Genomic DNA, 23996 nt, shown 5'->3' with positions numbered 1-23996 from the left:
CAACTGCATCACTTTTGTATTACTTCCTTCTAAGATACTAAAGTGTTGCAACAAGAAAACAAAGATTACTACTTATAAAACGTTACTCTGAAGCTAGATATAAAAGGCTGTAACAGAATTAAAGAGGACATAAAATTGAATAATCTTGATCCATTTTATTTGCATAGACAGATAGGAATTGCGACTGAGTCAAAGCTATGATCCGCCCAGGTCAACATTTTACTAACAACAGTAGCCAAGTTGATAAAAACTGTTATGCAAGTGCTAGTCATAATATCTGAGAATTTCAGATGAAATTGTAGGGTGGTTGGAATCAGAAAATTGAATTCATTGAGTTGTTTTGTCCCATCACATTTTGTAAGTCTTAAATACATCCAACTTCACTTCATGTCTTTTTAAATAGGGCCATGATTGGGGTTTAGGTGAATCACTATCTTCTTTCTCACGGTATTTTCGTGAAGGGCATGACTGGTAATTTCATACCATGTCTATTCAGCTGTAACTATGGTTTCTAGAATTTCTTTCCCTTTAGTAGTTTCAATTTAGAGTTGGCCATTAAAGATATTGCATGAGGGGCACCTGGGTTGCTCAGTCGGTTGGGTGTCTGACTGGCTCAGGTCATGATCTCACGGTTCGTGAGTTTGAGCCCCGCGTTGGGCTCTGTGCTGACAGCTTGGAGCCTGGAGCCTGCTTCGGATTCTGTGTCTCCCTCTCTCTGCTCCTCCCCCATTCACGCTCTGCCTCTCTCTCTCTCCCAAAAATAAATAAAGCATAAAAAAAAATTTGCATGAGATTTGGAAGGGGGCAGCAACAGCCATTATACTCAGAAGGTTGATGCAGGGCCCCAGGCAACATTGCTCGATACATGCTTGCATACTTGCACGTTTGTGAACTTGTGTGTGTGTGTGTGTGTGTGTGTGTGTGTGTGTGTGTGTGGTTACTGATGTGCTGGTTCACCATGTTCACATGGATTAGCACCCAGTCCCATGGTTTCTCTAGCTCCCATGAGATCTCCTTCAGCTTTTCCAGTTCCTGGGCATGGATAGCAAGATGGTCAAAGACAGCAACTTCTTCTGCAGGTCCAAGGAGCTTCCTTGGAGTTTGATATAAGTGACCAGCATAGGTTCCAGTTTGTACTTATGGAAGAAAAATGCATTCTTACTTCACCCTACTGTCTGTCCAGCTTTTATTCCTGACTCTCTGACTTACTGACTCACAATGACTTTAGAACCTCCCCCTCACCTCCCCCAGACACAAAGGCAATTACCTTCCACAGAGTTTTTCACACCTCTTTTTGTGGTCCATTGTAATTGCCTTTTCTCTAATCTTGCAACTATTTGCATTCTGATCTTTCATTCCTCACCTTCTCTCACAATTGTGTAAATTCTAAAACCTATAGTAAATCTCTTATTCCACAGTGTTCTGTTTTCCCAATTGAAATGCAGCTAACATATTGCCTATTTATAGAAAGGATCACAAGAGATACCCTTAGTTATATACCTCAGTGGGAGAGCTCAAAAAACCCAAGGTAAAAGATGTCCCTTGGACATGGCAAATAAGATGTCTGTTTAGCTTGGCAAGGGAGACCAGGAAGGCCACTGCATAGCCTACACCAAGGAATGCCAAAATATCTTAAATATAGCAAGAAAATTAAAAAGGAATCCAGAAGTTTTTAGACCTACCTTATATGTATTTATATTCTCAATGAAATAAAGTTAAAAAGACTAACTCTTAAATGTGCCCTTTTCTTTACATATGTTTTAAATTCTCTAATAACTTAATCTCTATTCTCTGCTTTCACGTAATTGTAGATGCAAAAGAAAGGAAAAAGAAAAGCCAGAAGGCAAGATGCTAAGAAGTGCCTAACTTTATTTTCCAAAGTTCTAAACTTGTGCATGCTCCCACTTAAAGTCTGTGTGAACATATACACTAAGTTTTCATTCCATTTAAGGCCATTCAAGGATCCCTGTCTTGGTATTAGCATCATCATTCATGTAACTGATAAAGCCAAAATCCTTAGTCAATCTTGTTTCCAACTCTTCCTGGCTTCTCACATCCAAACCATCAGTGAATCTGACCAAACTTAAATATTTCCAAGTTCCAATAACCTCTTACCACCTTTACTCTTACACTTACTTACCTTCTTCTTGTACTGTAGTAAAAGCCTCTTAGTTGATAACCCTGCTTCTACTCTTGACCCCTTTGGTCCATGCTCTACAGAGTGGTCTGTGGGAGCCTTTGAACATATAAATCAGATAATTTTCTTTTCTATCTTAAAATTTGCCGGCATCTGCCAATTGCAACTAGGATAAAATCCACAGTTTTAAGGTCCCACATGTCCTGGCCTCTGGCAATTTGTCTATGATGCTCTCTTGAACACATTAAGTGTGTACCCATTTTGCTAGCTATTCCCTCTGCTTGGCATGTTCTAACACATGCCAAGTGTCTTATCTTGTCTTATCTTCTTGGCCAACTGTTACCACTTCAGCCCCAACATAAAATGTCATCTTTTCAGAGATCTCTTCTGGAACCCCTATGTCTAAGATAGTGACCTATAAGTCACTTTGTATTTTAAATTTTTATAAATCTTGCCACTGTCTGCAATAATCCCTATTATTTGTATAGTTGTTAATTTATTGTCTGTCTCTCTCCCCTAGGGCCTTGTCTACTTGTTTGCCAGTGCAACCCCATAACCTAGCTCAGTACCTGGCAAGAAGTGCTTATCAAGTATTTTTGAATGAAGTGGTGATTTTCCTTTATAAAAAAAATATGGAATTTGTTTATATTGTTATAATTACATTCCTAGTTTTTAGAACATGTTCTTATAGAAACTTACAGAAACCTGTATATATTTACTGTGAAGACTTATATTGCCTGCCTGTAATGGGAATCTGGATTGTTTAGAATCACAGTGATTAGAAATAACAAGAATCTGTAGTTCCCTTTTCCAACTGCTGTCTAAATGCCTCCTGTACCAGCATATCATTCTTCCTATAACTGTCCCCTTCAGGAAGCTGGTCCATCATTATGGGAAACATGTAAACCCCTGAACCCTAAAACTGTCCTTTGGCTTTTCTGCCCTTAAATTTACCATGGCGTTGCCTGGCCCACAATTATCCCCAATTAGTCATACTTTGTTTTTTATTGGCTGTGTTTTTGATGATGTCCAATCCACTTTAGGTCTTTTAAATGGTAACTCCCCCCAAAAAAACGAAATCTAGGGGGCTGAATGTGCTATGTTACTCAGGGATTCTAGCAAAAAATTAACATCAGATATGAATTTGAAAACATTATTTCCTCTAATCTCAGAAAGACTAAGCATCAAATCATTCTCTATCTCTACCCAGCATAGTTTAGAGGAACCCAATAGTCATAGTCTGTAAAATAGTTCCAGGAAGCTTCTCTGTATCTATTATTTCAGAATTCACAGATAGATCTAGATCTAGATCCCAATCACCTCTAACAAAATCCACCACATCTAATAGGGAAACTCTAAAATACAGTGCTCTATTCTTATTAGTATAATACAGATAAACATTTTAATTAATTACTTAATTGTATAGGGAAGTCATAATTACTAGATTTGTGAACATTTGTAGTCTATCTCTTCTTGAAAATTGGCCTACACATAAGAGAAAGGATTCTTTTTTTTTTCTTTCTTTTTTTTTTTTTTTTTGGTCACTTGGGGCTATCATTTGGTCTCCTAAATTCAAGTGTAGGTCTAAACAAACACACTTTCTGAAACCAGAAAGGCTATGTGCAGCTACATAATAAAAAGCTACAGAAGCAAGAAAGAGAAAAGGTGGTAAGAAAGGGCATACAGGGAAACTGTCAGAGAAGTTTTGGGAGGCTGGGAGCTCAGAGTGGAGAAGAATTAGAGTTTCTGGGAATAGCTATGGTTTTAGGGAATATTAAGAGGAATGGTGATAGACTAAGAAGGTTTTAAGAAAGCACTCTCTCCCTTTGACATTTTCTGTCAGTGAGAAGACCTACACTACTGGGCACTGAATGTGTATCTAGTCTGGGTCATGTGGAGTACCAGATGACCTGATCCGAATAAAGATTGTATTCGTGTTATATTAGTTTGCCATTTGACTTTGCAGAACAGTTCTTCTTTATGCCTGGTATCTTTTTCTGTTGCTGGACGTTCTTTACTCTTTTGCATTCTTCATTCTCTGTCTGGTTCCTGGTGTACAGCCTTTCCTTGTGCCTGCACTGTGGACCTATAGAGAAGGCGCACAGAGGGAGCTGCAACCCTCTGGGTGCAGAAGCTTCACTTCCTAGAGTGTTGGTTAATGCATTCTGTTTTCAACTCTTATCATTGTAAAGAGATTTAGCAGCAAAGTGTGGCTCTAGAAGATTATTTTATTCTTATACAATATTTATACTTAGACACTTTGCCAGATAATCCCATCTGCTTCTTAATAGGTCTCTCATTTTTAGTTAAAATAATTGTTTCAACTACTTTTCATAAATAGGGCCCAGAATTCTATACCCTATTATGGTGGTAGATAACCCAGATTTCCAATTTTCCTTAAATTTGGGTATAATTTTACTTGTTTCATACTGAACCTAGCATTTAGTTGAAACTTCCAATAGAAAGGAAATTTCACAATTGAGATAAATGTGGAGATGTAGCACCCAGATCTCTTCAAGGAAGAACATGTTGCTTCACCTTCTGAGAGTGATATTAACAAATAGCCTTTGGCTGTAGGCCCCTTCAAGAATTGTCTCAGCTGCAAAAGCCATTTTGCCCAAGGTTGTATCCATCCAGATATGGTCTTCCAATAACTAACAGAGGAAGGGATAAAAGGGATGACCCATTTGACAACATGGCTAACCAATGGGCCATTTCAGCTTCAGCACTTCCCATGGAGTTCACTGAGAACTTCACTGGGAATTCATCACAGCTCAGCTTTTCCTTCTGCCCAGTCCTGCTTCCTTTCCCTCCATCCTACAGGTATTGATCCCAAGATCACTCCGTAACAAACATTCTGCCCCGCAAATGCTATCACAGAACCTGCTTCCTGGAGAAGTCAACCTGTGACAGTGATTCTTAAGGTTCAAAAAACATTCTGCTTATTGAGAAGAGATGTAAAGCCTAATTTTTTCTTCAAAACTAGGAAATCATTGCTAATTTTTAAGTACAAGTAAAGGTTAAAAGGTTACTACTAATGTAGATCTTTGCTTTCAAAATATCTGCTTACTTTTCTTATATGTAACATTTTTTTCCTTTAAAAATTAAGCATTTTAATCCTTTCACCGCTTAAAGATTTTTATGGTATAAGGACATAAGTTTATAAGGAAATTAATTGCGAATAGTTAGATATTTGCTTTCATTTTAGTAGTATTTTCAATGGAGCCCATAACAATTTAGAATTTCTAGTGATTTGGATGGAGCATTAATTGCTGTCTATGAGAAAATCATGAATAGAATTTTAAAATGCTTTAATATGAATAAAATGTCCTTAGAATGTATTCCATTTTAAAATCACTCTTTTTTTATTACAAAGTAATACAACTCAAAATATTATAAATAAAAGAAAAAAAAAACCTTAAATTCTATCATCCAGAGAAGTAACAATTACTTATTTTTGTATATGTTATTTTAGCTTTTGGAATAGACATTAATATTAGATGATCTTTTTGTATGTGTGTATGCTAATTTCAGTTTTAAGATACTTAATAAAATATATCTTTTCTGAAGCTCTGTTTTTAGCACTTTGCTAGCAAAGTCCTTAAAAAGTAATGAAAAGTTATAACATTTCTTTGGCAATATTTTATAATATAGAATTTTGACTAACACTGGGTGTCACTCCAATGAATTCAAACTAGTGATATTTATTACACTTAAGAAAATTCCCTGGGGCGCCTGGGTGGCTCAGTCGGTCAGGTGTCCGACTTCAGTTCAGGTCATGATCTCACGGTCCGTGAGTACGAGCCCCGCGTTGGGCTCTGTGCTGATGGCTTGGAGCCTGAAGCCTGCTTTGGATTCTGTGACTCCTTCTCTCTCTGCCCCTCCCCTCTCACTGTCTCTCTTTCAAAAATAAATAAACATCAAAAAAAAAATTAAAAAAAAAAGAAAATTCCCTTAATTGTTGTGTTGGGCTCTGTGCTGAGACTGCTTATGATTCTTTGTCTCCTTTTGTCCCTCTCCCCTGCTTGCACTCAATCTCTCTCTCTCTGTCTCAAACAACAAAATTTTTTTAAGAAGTCGCCAGATGAATTTAACAAAGGAATGTAGATGACAAAACAGAGCCAGCAATATTGAAAATAAGTCAATAGAAATTATCTAACCTGAAGAACACAAAAAAGGTTGAAATAAAAATAAACAGTAAACACATATCAAAAAGTCTAAGATGCATGTAATTGGGGGTCTCAGAAGAAGATGAGAGAGAGGAAAAATGGGCAGAAACAATATCTAAGGAAAACATGCTGAATATTTTCCAAATTTGGTGAAAGATATAAGTTTACACATTCAAGAAGTACAACAAACCCAATAGTATAAATACAAAGAAAACTGCACCTATCATAAAGAATTGGCTGGCCTTTGTCCCTGGTTCCTAGGAGGTAACCTCTAAATCTTTGGAATTTCTTTGAATGACAGGAATGTCTTTATTATTTATTATGGTCCCCTGGGACCTTACTTGAGTTTATGCTAATGAGATGACTCAGGATGGGGGCTGGCCACACCAGAGAGATTAACTATGTAATTTACTTGTAACCATGTAATTCTGAAAGATGTCAGAGAACCATAGTACATTGCATACAAGGGAGCCCACTGTCAACATATACTTTCAGTTTTCTTTATCTGAAAATATATTTTATTTCACCCTTATTCTTGGAAGATCATTTTCACAAGATGTAGAAATTCTGAGTTGATATGGTTTTGTTCCCCTCTCCCCTCCAGCACTTTAAAGATGATGTTCCACCTGTTTTCTAGTCTGCATTACTTTTATGATGAGAAGTTGCCAATCATTCAGTTCATAATTCCCTTGTATGTAATGTACCATTGTTCTCTGCCATCTTTTAGAATATGTTACTTTTCTAAAATTTAATGATAATATGCCTACTTGTGTGTACTACAACTACAACTGTAATGTTCAGTACCCAGATTTAGGTCAAATTTCACAAGTTAAGGGCACAATCCTCCCCTCACTTCAGAAATTATCTGAAATTCCAGGCTTCCTAAGACCACCTGTGCTTTTGACCCCCTAGCTATATATTTAAGGGCTCCCACTACCCTTAAAGTTCTGCAATTCACTAGGATGACTCATGGAACTTAGGAAAGCCCTATATTTATAACTACAGTTCTTTCTACAAGAAATATTAGGGAGGCTCTTCAGGCTAAAGAGAAATAAAAACATGTAAATTTAGGTCTTGGCAGAGGGGGAATGAAGAGCACTGGAAATTATAACATTGTATCATGAGGTTTATAATGTACATAGATGTAGTACATTTGACAACTTTAGCAAAAAGGATGCAAGGGTGAGTAAATGAACTACTTTGTAAGATTTCTACATGTTACATGAATCAATTCAATATTAATCCTAAATATCCTGTGAAAAGTGAAGGACACATATTGTGATCCTTAACCACTACAAAATAATGCAGAGGTAAAATTAGGATCCTGGAATACATAATATTTGTATACTTTCTATATTGCAGCTAAAGATAAAGATAAAGTAAACCTAAAATACACTTTTATTTCTTTTTCTTCTTAAACAATGTCAACAATATTTTCTACTAATTTTTTGGCAAGAGTAAGGATTAGTGATTTTTTTCAACTTTTCTCCTGAACTTTTTCTCTTATTTCCAGAGACAGTATTCAGTTCATCTTTGTCTCTGTGTTCCTGAAAAAATTATGCCTTCTAATTTCCCTTCAATTAGTCACAGTCAAGGAGTGCTTGTTTTCTCTGCAGGGTACTTATTGGTTTCAACTTCATTTCCTGCTCTTTCTCCCTAAGGTCATTGAATCACATTTTGATAAATACATCATTATTAAGGTTTACTAGAGGCAATTGCAATTGTAGATGTTTTAAATTAATGTCTTTCATTATAATGAGTCAGAAGATCAATGAATTGGAAAATTATTCTTTTTGTAGGTATTCAGCATTAGTCAGTCAACATGTCCCTGCTGTGTGTGTGGAGTGCTCTTCTAAATTCTGTGGGGTGTGATGATGGCAGTATTTCCTGGAGAAGCATGCTGTATAAAGGAGAACTGGAATAAACACAAGTGTGACAGAACTGCAACTAAGTGATTGGAAGGTAGGAAGAATGGTGGGTTGGGGGGGAATGACTAGGCTACTACTGGCCTGACTAAACCAGGCAGTCTTCACAGGCAACACTAGAGTTCTGCAAGACTTGGGTTTGACAGATCTTCCTACATGGAGGGAATATTATGGATATGAAGTAGAAATGAGCTAAAAATATTTATTGAGTGCCTATTGTATTATATGCCAGTAACTAGAAAAATATGAAATAAACATAGTATTTTTTATAAACTAGTAGGAAAGATGACACGTTTTCATAGAAAAAAGTCACCATAGGTAGTATAGATGCCAAATACAATAGGAATAGATGCCAAGGAATGTAATGAAAATGAACACCTAGTTGCAGAAGTAAGACTGAATTAAGTAGAAGGGACTTTGAAGTAGGTTAGGGCCTAACGTGACAGAAAATGAGAGATGCTCTATCATACAACTCAGAGATGGAGTGATGGCCAGGGTTGTGCTGCGAACAGATGATCATGATAGGATGGTGATGAATATACTGCTGCTGGTGACGGTGATTTTAATAAAAATAATGCATGTCTTTGAAAACATATCTGCTTAGTTAAAGGTTTTGCTTTGGATATAATGATAAATTAGTTGGATTAGTTAACTTGGCTTTACAGATACTGACTGTTAAATCTAAACTGCATGAATTTTTCATAGCTATTTTAAAATGTATTGTGTATTTTTGAATTTCACTACTGTGCCTTCTTTTTGCCAAATGAAAACTCTTATTTCAAGACCAGTCTCCTAACCTTCTCTAAAGTGTTTGACTAACTGCTGTCTTCTGGTCCTCCTCCTCCTCCTCCTCCTCCTCCTCCTCCTCCTCCTCCACTTCCTCCTCCTCCCTCTCCTCTTCCTTCTTCTCCTTCTCCTTTCTCCTTTCTTCTTCTTCCTCTTCCTCCTCCTCCTCTTCCTCCTCCTCCTGCTCTTCCTCTTTCTGCCTTCTCCTTTTTTTTCCCTATTATTAAGTAGACTCCATGACCAGTGTTAGACTTGAACTCATGACCCTGAGATCAATAGGTATATACGTACTCTACCAGGCACCCCTGCTTCTTGAATTATATCTTCTGTTTTAGTCTGTTTGGGCTGCTATAACAAAATACCAAAGACTGGGTAATTACTGTGTCCTCACATGTTAGAAGGCACTAAGGATCTCTCTGGAGCCCATTTTATAAAACACTAATCTCATTCATGAGGGTTCAATCCTCATGACTTAAGTCTCTCCAAGGCCTAGTGCCATCACCTTTATGGGTTAGGACCTCATCATATGAATTTTGGGGGGACACAAACATTCAGACCATAGCATCCTCCCTTTGGTTCTGTGATATTATACTATCCTAGAGCTTATATAGACTGAGTGCTGTTTCTGTCCTTCCTTCATTGATTCCATTTGCAGTTCATAGACTCCCTAAATTTGGGCATAGTCCTCCATCTTCTCAACTGTATCTTATCAACGTATATTCTCAAAGCAGCAATTTTCTATCAAAATAGAGACCTTTCAACTTAATTATATTTCTAGCTAAATTTTAGATATTCCAGAAAATCCAAAATCAATTCTAATGCAACAAATACTAAATCAAACTTATCCTCCCCACTAATCACCTCCCTTTCCATCTTTCATATTTGTTATTGTCACCCCCATAAGGAGGTATGCTAAAAACATTAGTTTTCTTCTCTTTCCATTTCAAATCATTGTGACCAGTCAGCAAGTTTTGTCTTTCTGTATTTGAAATATATTAGGCTCTCATTATCCTAACACTTTTATTATACTCTATTCAATAATAGAAAGGAATATACAAAACATACATATGTTGGAAACCATAGTCATAATGACTAATCAATCCACCATTCATTGAAGCTCTTTATACATTCTTCTAGATCTTTTTTTTTTAAATGTCTATTTATTTTTGAGAGAGAGCAAGCAAGTGCACATGGGAGGGGCAGAGAGAGAGAGAGATAGAGACAGAGGATCAGAATCGGGCTCTGTGATGACAGTAGAGAGCCTGAGGCAGAGCTCAAACTCCCAAACTGTGAGGTCATGACCTGAGCCAAAGTTGGACTCTTAACTGACTGAGCCATTCAGTTGCCCCCACTCTTTCTAGATCTCATTCCCTTGTATACCCAAACTTAACCATTCTCTTGAATTTCATGTTAATCATGTTCTTACTATTAAAATTATTTTATAATATACATGTATTTGTAAAGAAAATATGGTTTCATTTTGTTTATCTTTGAAATTTATAAAAATGGTATTTTCTGAAAATTATTTTTTCATCTATAATGAGTATAGCTGGAGTCTATTCATTTTCACTACACAGTAACATCCTAGTGTGAGAACATATCATAGTTAATTTATCCTTTCTCCTGTTAATGGTCATTTTGACTGTTTCTAAGTTTTTTTGCTTTTATGAACAGTGTTGCTAAGAATATTCCATTCTAGTGTATGTCTCTTGGTACCCACATGCAAGAATTTCTTCAAGATATATTCCTGAAGGGGTGCCTAGGTGGCTCAGTCAGTTGAGCATCCAACTTCAGCCCAGGTCATAATCTTACAGTTTGTGGGTTTAAGCCCCATATTGGGCTCTGTGCTGACAGCTCAGAGCCTAGAGCCTGCTTTGGATTCTGTGTCTCTGTCTCTCTCTGACCTTCCCTGCATGTGCTTTGCCTTTCTCTGTCTCTCAAAAATAAATAAATATTAAAAAATTAAATACACACACACATACACTCACTCACTCCTGGAGTGAAAAGACATCTTGCACGTTATGTGCTTGTTCAAATTACAAGATAGTGCCAACTTGTGTTCTAGACTAATCAAATCAATTCATGCTTTCTTAGCTGTGTGACAGTGCCTGTTGCTTCATGTGATGGTTAATTATATGAGTAAATTTGACTGGGACACTGGGTACCCAGATATTTGGTTACATGGAATTTCTGTGTGAATCTATTAGAGTGTTCTTGGATGAGATGAGCTTTTGAATTGGTAAACTGAGCAAAGAAGGTTGGTTGCCTTCTTCCATGTGGGTGGGCATCATCCAATCTCTTGGGGGTCTAAATAGAACAAAAAGGCAGAGGGAGAGAGAATTGCCTGACTTATTGAGGTGGGATATTGGTTTTTTTTCTTTCCCTTGGATTGGGACTTAGTCCTGTTGACTCTCCTGGTTCTCAGGTCTTTGGACTTGGACTGAAACTACACCATCAGATTTCCTGGATCATCAGCTTATAGAAGGCAGATCATGAGATGTCTGAGCCTCCATAATCACATGAGCTAATTCCTTGTAATAAATCTCTTTAAATATATAAAGTCATATGTATATTTTTTCTATGTTTCTCTGGAGGACCCTGACTAATATACTTTACATGCTTACCAATACTTGGATATTGCTAGACTTCTTTATTTTTGCAGCCTGAAAGGTATTAGTTCATATCTGATTGTGGTCTTAATTTACACTTTCTGCTTGTAGTAAGGTTATGAATATGTTTATGTATTCATTCATTATGCTTTATTTATAAAATGGCTCTTTAAGCCTTTTGCTGAGTTTTCTATTATGGTATCTGTGCTTTTCTTGTTGATTCCATGGAAAACTCTTGGATCCTAATTGTAATCTGTTTGTGGTTTTGTGTACTGTAATTATTGTCTCCCAGATTACAGTTATTTTTTATTTTTACTTATGATGTCTTGTGATTAACAGAACACTAATTTAAATGTAGTTAAATATAGTAATTTTTATGGTTGGCACTACTTGTATTTTGTGTAAGAAATTCTTACCAAACTCAAGATCAGAAAGATAGTCTGCTGAATTTCTTCTTAAAGTTGTAATGCTTTGTTTTCACATTTAAATTCTTAATTTACCTGTGATTGATTTTTGTGATAGTATGAGGTAGAAATCCACTTTTATTTTCTCCAAATGGATAACCAATTGTCCTAGCCTTATTTATTGAAGAAACCACTGTTTTCCTACAGATCTACTATATTGATTTTATCACATACACAGTCTCCATAAATGTGTGGGTCTGTCTCCAGGCTCTTTAACCTATTCCATTGTCGATTTATCTATTTCTGAGGCAATAGCACCCTATTTAATTACCTGTGAGTCCCTCTTTTTTTTTTCAATGTTTTTTTATTTATTTTTGACAGAGAGAGAGAGAGAGACAGAGCATGAGCGAGGGAGGCGCAGAGAGAGAGGGAGAAACAGAATCTGAAGAGACAGAATCAGGCTCCAGGCTCTGAGCTGTCAGCACAGAGCCCGACGCGGGGATTGAACTCAGAAACTGCGAGATCATGACCTGAGTCGAAGTCAGACGCTCAACCGACTGAACCACCCAGGCACCCCACATCTTCCCTCTTTTAATCGACAAATTCAGACCATATATATTTATTGTGATTATTGATTTAGTTCTTCCATTTTAAATGTACTTTCTACTTGTCATTTTTTCTATGCTTTCTTTCACCTCTATTCTTGCTTTCTTGAGTTCCTATTTGTTAACCTGTTTTTCTTTCTTTTTAAAAAATATATATTCAACTTTATTTCATTAGAAAAATTCATTTAAGCTACATGGTGGCCATAATGCTATGTCCTGAGCTGGCTTAACCATCCCACTGTCCCCTTCAGACCAATGTATGAACATACACACTATGTTGAAGAAGGGACTTTAACATGTGAAACAATGAGACTTGGACACTGACTACTCCCTCATCCCCCTCCCTATAGCCAACCCACCCACTGCTTCAACTGTTATCTGCACATAGACAAGCTCTCATGGAAGAGAGGCTGAACACCAAATAAGATGACCATAAGTTACCCAAGTCCAAAGGAACTCTTGGCAGATGTTGAGGAAACGATGATGAAAATGACACCATCTCCCAAAAGCTGAATGTGAAGCACAAACCGCCGTCTAAGAGATGTCAGAGCCATGTTGCCAAGGGCAGCAAATCTTACAGCAGAACCCAGGGAGAAGAGTGACATCACTCCATCCCACAGTTATAGGCAACACACTCACACCTATGTATTAAACAGGCTCTTTATCCCGGACAAGGAGCATCCAGAGAGAGAGGCCCTTCAAGGACCCATTAATAATTCTGATAACACTGATACTCTCATCTTGCCTTTCCAGCCATTTGACACCTGGATGGATATGCTTAGGTCAGTGTTACAAGGTTATAGCTGGTGGAGGGAGGTCTTATCCACACCCCACACCTCTGGAAGGCGCTTGGGGCTGTGTGCTAGCTAGTTGACCTCTGGTGGTCCAGGAGCTCCCAGGAAATAGGTTCTCCAGTAAGCCCCCAGGGACTCCCTCAGTCTAATAAAGATGGAGAGCAGAGTCAGCACCACACCTAGGAGGTAGAGGTTCAACAATAGGCTTCATGGCTGAGGTGATACTACTCCTTTGTAGACTAGCAGAGCTGTCTTCTGCTTCTGGAACTTCTCTGGATTCTCCAGGAGGAAGGGCCTGCAGTGGCCTGCTCACTGTAACAGTGGGTCATGTTAGAGTTGGGAGAAAAGTCAGTCAACCCTAGATGACTCAAAGGACAAAAATGTAGCCTACAGCAAAGCACAGAGGAAGACTGCCTATACTGCTCACAAATCAATCTTTTTTCATATTCAGTTTTTACTTTCCACCTGTTCAAAAGCTTTGTTCTTTATTTCTGTCATTTAGAAACTACCAAAGAAATTTTACATACATATTTAACAACTTTACAAAGTGTAATTCAATATCTATATCTTACCTTTCACCATACATATTTATTGACAAATTCCAAATTTACTATGTCTCACTTTTCTGATCCTCCTTTTTTTTTCTCCTCTGCTTTCTTTTCCTTACCCTTTGATTCTTCTTTCTCTTCTATTCCCTTCTTCTTTCCTTGGAGATTTCACTTTCTTGATTACTCAACAATAATTTAAAAAGTACATTTATCATCATTTAGGCAGTTTCTATTTATAATGTAGCAGTGGACCCTGGAGAGAAATCAGTCACATTGTAGATATGTTTTTTCATTGACTTGAGGGTAGAACCAAGAGCAGAATTTCTGGATCATTTTCAGGTTAAAGAAATTATGCCACTTTTCTTCTATGGTGCTTATACTTACTAGCTGACACTCTTCTCAAAAGTATATGAAAATATTCATTTGCTCAAACATTTGCTAACATTGTATAATATCAAATGCTTCAATTTTTGTTAAACTTTAATGAGAGAAAACAATGCATTATCTCCTTGAATGTGAGCATCTTTTCTCATATATGCTGGATTTGGGGTATTACTCTTCTGTGAATTGATGGTTTATATCCTTAGTATATAGGAGTGGAATGCCCAAGGCCCAGTCAAATTGGACAACAGCTTTGGTGGGTGAAGAATTCTTTGGGAGAGTGCAGGGTTTAAACTTCAGATAGAATGCTGAATGTTGGATTAGGTAACTTTTAATGTCTCTGCTAACTTTAAGAGGCCATGGTTAATAGTGGACTGAAATGCCTGGAAACCTAGAGCTGAAGAAAATCTGGTATGAGATGGATTTGTGTGTGTTCTACCTAATCAGAGTAAATGACTCACTTTGCAGTTCTGTTTTGTACAGGAGCTAGTCCTAGAGATGGAAGGGACATGGAAGGGTATTGCCAGGGCAAGACTAATAATGATGGCTGCACTCATATAATGAGGAAGGCAGAGTGCAGCTTTTTGTATAATGGTAGAGTTGGGAGAAGTGAGCTTTAGGGAAGACAACTGCTGGGAAATTGGCTGTTGAGTTTGGCCCATAATCTTAACCATCCCAGCTCAAGAACCAGTGAGGAAAGGGTGACCTGCTTAAGGGTAAGTTGGGTTAAGACAACTAGCTTTGGGTTGGTTTCCCTTACAGCTCCATGTGATGATTGCTTTTGGGATTTGGGGATAGAAGTCAGACTTAAACATATAGTCCAAACGATGTGTCAAGGCTGAGATTGATGCACAATATACAGATATTTAAGGGACTTGCCCAAAGTCTTCATTCTGCCAAAGACTAAAGAAAACTATCTTCTCAAAATTAAACACTGTGTATTTAGGTAGAGGGGAAGATACGTTGCAATGTGTATGTGTTACTATTAATAATTTAAATGGTGCTTCGCTAGAGGTTAGAACTCATCAAGGAGGTTCATTTCAATAGGGTCCATAGCCTTATGAAAGTTTTTCTCTGGATAGGAGAATAGGGTGAGAAGGCTGGGTGGGTGCAGGGAGGAGACAGCTGGAATATATAGTAGACTGACTGCTGTGATGGATTTTCTCAAAGGCAGAAAGGTAGAAGGGAGGGGGGAGGGCGAGGAAGACCTGAGCAACTGTAATTTCAAAATTGGGAGGAGGGTATGACAGGAGCACCAACAGAGGGCAGGGAGTGGCGGGTCCAGTGGGTGGCCAGTGTGGGAAGGTGGGCAAGATGAGAGCTGGGTCTCGGCAGCGTGACCACCCACTCTCTGCCCCCTCCCTCTTTCCCTAGAAAAGGAGCGTGGTTTCGGGCTGCGCGCTGACTAGGGCGCCACTCGCGAGGCCGCAACAGAGCCCGCAGCGCCGCCATCGGCGAGCCAGAGCCTTCCAGCCCCGGAGCATCGAACTGCGGACACACTTCAGCTGGGCGAGTTTGAGGTGCTCGCGGCGCGCGTAGAGGATCGCGTGGAGGGCAGCTTCCCGCCTTTCGCCTGCCACTGGGGTGGGACCTGGTTGGGCAGGGGGTGGGAGCCGGGAGGGCCGGGGGTCGTCTGGAGCCTTCTGAGTCCTCTTGTCCCTACCTGGCAGGAGCCGCCTGCAACCTTCGAGTGAGCTCGGCGCGCACAGAACACCGCGCTGGACGCGCGCCTCGGCGCAGACAAGAGGTACTCCATTTCCGCTCGGGCTCCCTCTTCCGAGCGAGTCCAGATGACCCTACCTGGAGGAGGGCACTGGTCGGGAGTGTAACCTGAAATTCTCGTGAAGAAAATTCTCAGGCCCCAGCCAGTCATTTCCTTTTAGAACTTCTATCATACAGTTGACACTGCCAGCTCAGTTTGGGAATCTGCAAAGATTTTGACGATGTGAAAAGACCTGAATAAGCAAAGTTTTTTGTTTTGTTTTTTTCTTTTGTCTCTTTACCCTAAATTATTTTGGAGGAGATGTCAGACGGTGGTATATGGGTAAGGAGGTGGTGAGTCTTCTGGATTTGTCCCCCCTCTCCACTCCTCGGCCATGGCTGTCAAGGTTGTGTCAGGGACTTTTCCAATGCCAGCTCTGTAGCAGTTCAAAGCCAATTTAGTCCTTGATGTCCACTCATGTAGCCAGTTTACTGAGTGATGATTTGGCAGGGAAACTTGGGCAAAGACCATTAGAAAATGGCAAGATTTTGCTGAATGTCATTGGCCCTACACTATGTCATATTAGCTCATATCACCTTTATTGTCTTCCTGCTCCTAAAGGTATGTCTGTTTAATCTTCTGCAAACAGATCCTGAACAACCTGAGAGTAGCCAGGGACCCACCAGACATCAGTGCGTAACAAATATTTTTCAATGAATAGAAATGGAAGAAGTGTCAGTAACTTTGAAACTTTAAATGGTGCTCGAACATCCAACACCACTTGGGTTAATAGATTGGTTACATTTAAAATTTAGGGGAAAAAACACCTTTTTCTCATGGTTACACATGGAATAGCCTGTGCTGATTCACTTAGTTGGAATGTGTTGTGGTAGGAGTCTTAGATACGGACACAGGAGACCTGAGAATGTGCATAGTCATATCAGTTGAGAATTTTTCTAATTTGTAAAGGTTGGAGCATATGTTTTTAAAGATTTCTTTCAGGGGTGTCTGGGTGGCTTACTCAGTTAAGCATCCAGCTTCAACTCAGGTCATGATCTCACGGCTGGTGAGTTCGAGCCCCACATCGGGCTCTGTGCTGACAGCTCTGAGCCTGGAGCCTACTTAAGATTCTGTGTCTCCCTCTCTCTCTGCCTCTCCCCTGCTTGTGCTGTGTCTCTCTTTCTAAAATAAATAAACGTTAAAAAAATTTAAAACAAAGATTTCTTTCAGCTCTAAAAGTCTGTGATGAAATGAATCCATCACGTCTTCAAAAACAAGTATTGCATTTCAGTGGCTGCTGAAGACTTTATCAGAACATTGGTAAACAGATTGTAACTGTATCTTTTCAAAACAAGGTTTGAGAGTCAGCAACTTAGAGGAAAATCAACAAATACATAGTAGACAAATTTGGCTTGATCAAAAACACATATGTCTTTGTAAAATTTTAGGTTTAAATAGATCATTGGATAATTGAATAATTGAGTAATTGTCTTTTTAACTTAAAAATATATTCCCTCATTTTTTTTTCTCTATAGAATATGGGTTTTGCCACAAGAGGACGGTTCTACCTACCACTGGGCTGCATGATGCTGATCAATCTGATTAATGCTGACTTTGAATTTCAAAAGGGGGTGCTTGCCAGTATCAGCCCAGGCATCACAGAAGATATTGATTTCCAATGCTGGAATTCTTGCTCTTTGACATTGATAGATCTCAAGGAACTCAAGATACAGCACAATGTGGACGCTTTCTGGAATTTCATGTTGTTTTTGCAAAAATCCCAGCAGCCTAGACATTATAATGTCTTCTTAAGCATAGCTCAGGATTTTTGGGACATGTATATAGACTGCTTGCTCTCACGATCTCATGGAATGGGCAGAAGACAGGTGATGCCTCCCAAGTATAATTTTCCGCAGAACAGGAGGTAATTTAAATGTATACTTAAGAGAATAGAAGTTTAGTTTTCTTTATTTTTTTGAGTTTTTATTTTGAGAGAGAGAGAGAGAGAAAGAGACAGAGGGAGAGAGAGAATCCTAAGCAGGCTCCATGCTGTCAGCACAGAGCCCCACATGGGGCTCTCATATCATGACCTGAGCCGAAGTTGGACACTTAACCGACTGAGCCATCCAGGTGCCCCCAGCAGTTCAGCCTTCTTAAAAATTCAACATTTAATCATTTTTGCCAATAAGCTAGCAAATTTGCCTTATTTTTTCCTAATGATTGACTTTGATTTTCATTTTTACTGATTTTATATTATTTAGAAACCGCAGGAGCTCTGATGTACAGACACATGATCTAAATGATCTTGAGATATAATACATTTGGTAGATCATTAAAATTATTACCTTATTTTTTCCCACAAATAGTTCATGAGAAATCTGTTTAACATCATAGTTATTCATATTGCATTTATTGAAGAAATTTTAAAGATAGGACATATAATTAGGCTTTTTAAATTAAGTTTTTCAATAGGGTTATTTAAAAGGATGAAATCTTAAAAGTCATTTTATAGTGAGTATTAACAATTTCTCCTCTCTAATATTATAGGACTGGATTTTACAAAACATGAGTTTTACATAGAAGATAGAGAACATGGAAAATACTTCAAGCAAAGTGACATCAACCTGAAGGTTTAATTCTGTCAGTATTTCTGAAGTCAAATATTTCTTATAGTATTTATCAAAATTGTTATTTCTAGTTCTTTAATATTTATGAAAGTTGTATTTTTGTTGATGTGATGTGTAAATGCTTTATGGCTATTGAATTAGCATTTCCATCTTTTCAGGTAATTTGTCAATATTTTTTTTTATTTGGAAGGCATCTCTGTAAAGCATCTTTAAAGAAAACATTTAAAATGCAAATGCAATATATTATTAAATATAATAGTTGAGGGAGTAATGCTGTAACTAATTTTTTAAGGTATCTTATACGTAATATTGACTTTAAATTGTGCCAAAATAAATGCCAGTATTGTCCTAAAAAGTAATATTTGATTTTGATGTCATGTACTGAGTGGCTTCTGAAATGTGCATTTCATCTCCAAGCCATCCTATATATTAAAGTGTTTTTCTATACATTAAGGACTAAAATTTTTATGTTCTCACTTTTATTGGCTTAATTAAAAAAAAAACAGAAAGGTAGTAAGAAACTTCATTTTAGTAAAGTGAAGTTTGGTAGAATTTTGGTTTTTAGGTACTAGCTCAGTTTTTCTTTTTAAATGTATTTCCTACATACATCTCACATCTTATTCCAAAGAGGATGTGAAGCTTTAAAAAAATATAACAAACAATAGGATAACATGAAGTGGATGAGGAAATTTCGATGATGGGAAATAAAGACAGGAAACTAATAATATGTAGTTGTATTTTGGATGAATACTTTTAAATGCATGTTATAAAAGCCTATACCTTTGATAAAAAGGTAGCTGTAAGTTTGGTCTGAGTTTTCTACTTCTAAAGGTGAAGGACTCATGAGCATTTTCAAGATTCACACTTAAAAAGTTTTTTTTTTAACGTTTATTCATTTTGAGAGGGAGAGAGAGGAGGAGAGAATCCCAAGCAGGCTCCACACTGTTAGCACAGAGTCCTACATGGAGCTTGACTCAGGAACTGAGATCAGGATCTGAGCTGACATCAAAAGTGGGATGCTTAACTGACTGAGCCACGCAGGTGCCCTCACTCTGTTGATAAGAAAAACCAAACAACATGTTTAGGAGAAGCCCAGCCTTTGCTAGGACTAAACACCAATAAAGATCACAGGTTTTCATAATGGCTACCATGGGATACAGCACCGTGTTTTCAAGTATCCTGGCAATGACAGATTCCCTTCAATGCAAGCTGATGTCAGCACACCCAAACTCAATTAAATATAAATAATTTTAAAAGTAGCAAAAATAATACTGAACAAATGGGCAACTGTCCAATGATTTGACTTGATCCAAGAATAAACATTAAATGGTGGAGTGGGGGCTGACATTCTTTGAGTTATGGATCACTTTGAAATTCTGATGAAGCTATAGACACTTTAACAAGGAGTTTTATGTACACAGTGTCATCATTTTGTGTATGATTTTGGGGGGAGGGGTCCATGAACCCCAGGTTAAGAATCTCCAATATTAAAGAATAAATGGTTTGCATGGCTTTCAAGTATTATTTTATAAAAATTATTTCATATAACTGAGTTTTGTATAATGAGGTTTTAGATAATATAAGGTTGTCAGTCTAATAAATTCCTATATTGAAAATATTTTATCTTGCCAATTAAGGACAGATCCCTAAGCTCATCAAATTAGCTGGTTGGAGGGTAGGTTTTATGCTCAGATGACCAGAAAGATACATAAAAAACTGCCTAATTCATTTCCTGCAGGTGGAGGCATAGGGTCATGACTTTCCTTAGAGGATATCTCTCTTTTACAACCTTTGGGCAAATGATTGAAGCTCAAAAATTCAATATCATAAAGCAAAACCAGATAATTTTAGCCTAAAAAATTGTTCAACTAGTTATCAATCAGAGTTGTCATACAAATTTTTATTGCAGCAATTATTAACTTTTCAGTGTTAATAAAATTGTTAGCTATCCAAAATAGGTTAATTGAAAATGGCTTCCTAGATCACCTAACTGAATTAACAGGCTACATTGGATTATTAAAAATAGTAAAAAGGACATTTGCCAAAACGGGCAGTCTGGTTTTAGAACAGTTCATCTTAAGTCTTTTTGCTGGTACTTAGATACCATGTTCTGTTAAAAATCCCCTCCCTCCCCAGCAATTTTTGGCACAAATCCTGTCATTTTTATATAGAAAGATATATTATTATGTTTTCATCGTTCATTCATTCACAAAAATGTATTGAGCTTGTAGGTATACTGCTGAATAATCCTTGACTCACAGAGCTGCCATTGCAGTGGGACATAGGTACAGTAGGAACTAATACACTAATTCAAAAACAATTTTATGATATGAAAATGTAAGTTAAAAAAAGAGAAATGGTGGTCAAATGTGATTGAGTGGGGGACAATATGTATTTCACTTTTGCCCTGTTCAAAATCATCTGACTAGATCATTCAAAAGATCATTTTTTTAAACTTTAAATAAACTTTATTTTAGAATAGTTTTAAGTTTGCAGAAAAGTTGCAAGGATAATGCAGAGATCTTGTATACTCCTCACCTATTTTTTTCCTATTGTTAACTTTTTACATTAGTATGGTATATTTGTCATAACTAATGGTCCATTACTGATACATTATTAACCAAACTTCATATTTTATTTGGATTTCACTAGTTTTTCCCTGATATCCTTTTTCTGTTCCAGGATCCCATCCAGGACTCCATAATATATTAAGGTATCATGTCTCCTTAGGCTCTAAGAAGGTGTTTTCATTCAATGACCTTGACAGTTTTGAGTGCTGATAAGGTATGTTACAGAATATCCAATTTGGGTTTGCTTGATTGTTTTTCTTACAGTTAGACTGAATTTATAGGTTTTTTGGGTGAAGACCACAAAAATAAAGTACTGTTCTCAGTACTTCAGATCAAGGGTATATGCTATCAACATAAGTTATCATTGATGATGTTTAACCTTGGCTAAGGTAGTGTATCCCAGGTTTCTCCGCTATCATGTTACTTTCTCTTCTGTTTCTATATTGTATTCTTTGGAAGCAAGTCACTAAGTATAACCCACATGTAAGAGAATGGGAAGTTATGTTCCACATGCTGAAGGAGGGAATATCTACATAAATTATCTGTAGATAATTTATATGGGAGATTTGTCTGCCCTCACTCCCCCCCCTTCTTCTTCCTTCATTCCTTTTCTTTCACCATTTATCATATCATTCGTCATCATATCAGTAGGAACTTAACAGGCATTTATTTATACTTTGGGTTATAATCCAGTACTACTACATTACTTATTTTGTTGCTGAAATTGTTCCATCTTTGGTCATTGGGAGCTCTATAGGATGTTCCAGACTCATCTTGTGTATTTCTGCCCCATCCCCAGAACCAGCCATTTCTCCAAGGAGCCCTGGTTTCTTTTATTGGAGAATATTATCAGAAATCAATATCTAGGCACTAGGTGTATCTATAGAATTTTGACCTGATAGTACCAGGCCAATTCCTGACTGTCAGGGGCTGCTTTTCTCTTTCTCAGAAAGCATCTTTGACTGTAAACTCAATATAAGCAACTATGAAACATAACTGCTAATGAAACTAATGTAAGCTTAGGTTCTGTTGGCAGAAAGTATGTAAAAATGAGGAATACTGTTTTCATTATAACCTCCATGGGACCTACAACACCTGGAAATCTTTGTTTAGTTTTAAGTCTGGTCACAGTTTAAAGGAAAATTAATAAATGGTGGCACTTCAGAAGGGGCTAGCCAGATTCATAAAGTCTGGAATGATTAAATAAGAATGATTACAGAAGGGGCACCTAGGTGGCTCAGTCGGTTAAGCATCCAACTTTGGCTCAGGTCTTGATCTTATGGTTTATGGGTTTGAGCCCCATGTCAAGCTCTATGCTGACAGCTTAGAGCAGCTTACAGCCTGGAGCCTACTTCGGATTCTGTGTCTCCCTCTCTCTCTGCCTGCTCACACTCTGTCTCTCTATCTCTCCAAAAATAAACATTAAAAAAAAGAGGAATGATTACAGAAAATAGATATTTGACCGGAAAAGACTTAGGCTGAACACAATAGTTTTTTTCCTGTGATATGAAACATATCTTGTGCTCCAGAAGACAGAGGAAGAGATGAGTTATTCACCTAATTATTCACTGGTTTTCATCCAATATAAGCAAGAACTGGCTAATAGAGTTTAACCATGGGATGAGCTCCCTCATGTGGTAAAAATCTCATTGAAGCATGTTGAAACCATTTCATCTGTATTCACTAAACTCCATTTTTATTCTTTTGACTCTCTTTGAATTTAGTTTATTAGCAAAAGTTTCAGTTTGAGAGCTTGAAATTTTGTCTCAACTGACTCATGGAAGAAAATATATTGTCTGCCTTTCAGCCAGGCTGGATGGACTAGAGGGCTCAAGATTGGTGTAGGAGCACAGGATGTGAGGAGAGACAGAGACCTATTATAGTTAGTGACATTGTCATACTGGTTCACTTGCTTACTACAAAGGTGGCTGGAATTGTAATATGCAAACACAATGCACATCTGTCTACCAAGGTTAAGTGTCTGTATGAAGCAACACTATCCTCCATCCACCTACATTTATTTAGCTGTTAAATGGCTGCTAGGTAACAACCTGCCCTATTTTACCTTTCCTCTTCCTGATGGGTAAGATCTACACAGCAGAGGGGAAAGGTCCAGCGATATCACAGACTACTTTGTAGTCTGTCCTAATCAGTTTGGAGATATCGCATTGTACTAGATACAAAAAATTATATTCAACCAAGTAATATCAATTCTATTTCTACACATTGTTTGTGTAATCAGTTAATGTAATAGTATTTATGTCTTAAATACTTAAAATTCATTTTGGATAAAGTCTATCACTGTTATGGAGTAAATACATGTGAACTACCTTAATATACCTGTGTTTAGCATTACCTGTATTTTGTTGGCTGAATCTTCCTTTTGAGCTCAAAACTTTGCTGCATTTGCAGAGCTCAAGGGAAAGGCTGTCAGGAGCTGGGGCCACCATTACACTGATTTAATGATTTATTTACTGAAGTGTTGGTTTCAATAATGAATGAAATGTAGTTTCTACCTTGTGCTTAGGGAGCTTAGCATCTGAGGAAGAAGCATATAGTCTACAAAATGAGGCAAGATTTGTTGTTCTTAGCCATGAACACTTCATTTTGATTGTGTGTGTATCTGACATACTTGAGGTGTATCTGTTGCTTTTTTGTATGGACATCTCATCATTGCGTGTTCTTATCCACATCTTTTCTTGACCCAGTAACTACTCTTTCATGGACTCTTTGTGCTTA

At 37.6% G+C, this 23996-nt stretch overlaps 1 protein-coding gene across 1 annotated transcript in view; it reads left to right on the top strand.

Moving 5' to 3' along the window:
- The window catches only part of FAM237B (family with sequence similarity 237 member B), a 28711-nt gene extending 10723 nt beyond the window's left edge, over positions 1 to 17988 (top strand). Inside the window, exons 2-5 of the mRNA XM_042966036.1 lie at positions 8106 to 8268; positions 15733 to 15878; positions 16029 to 16105; positions 17596 to 17988. Of these exons, the coding sequence (XP_042821970.1) occupies positions 17599 to 17988 (390 nt within the window). The 5' untranslated portion in view covers positions 8106 to 8268; positions 15733 to 15878; positions 16029 to 16105; positions 17596 to 17598. The remainder of the gene's footprint in view (positions 1 to 8105; positions 8269 to 15732; positions 15879 to 16028; positions 16106 to 17595) is intronic.
- Positions 17989 to 23996: the final 6008 nt, after the last annotated feature.

Source organism: Panthera tigris, chromosome A2 (genome assembly GCF_018350195.1).
Source record: "Panthera tigris isolate Pti1 chromosome A2, P.tigris_Pti1_mat1.1, whole genome shotgun sequence".
Taxonomy (NCBI): Eukaryota; Metazoa; Chordata; class Mammalia; order Carnivora; family Felidae; genus Panthera; species Panthera tigris.
Note: the sequence above shows the minus strand (reverse complement) of the source record. Positions and strands in the feature narration are given on the sequence as shown.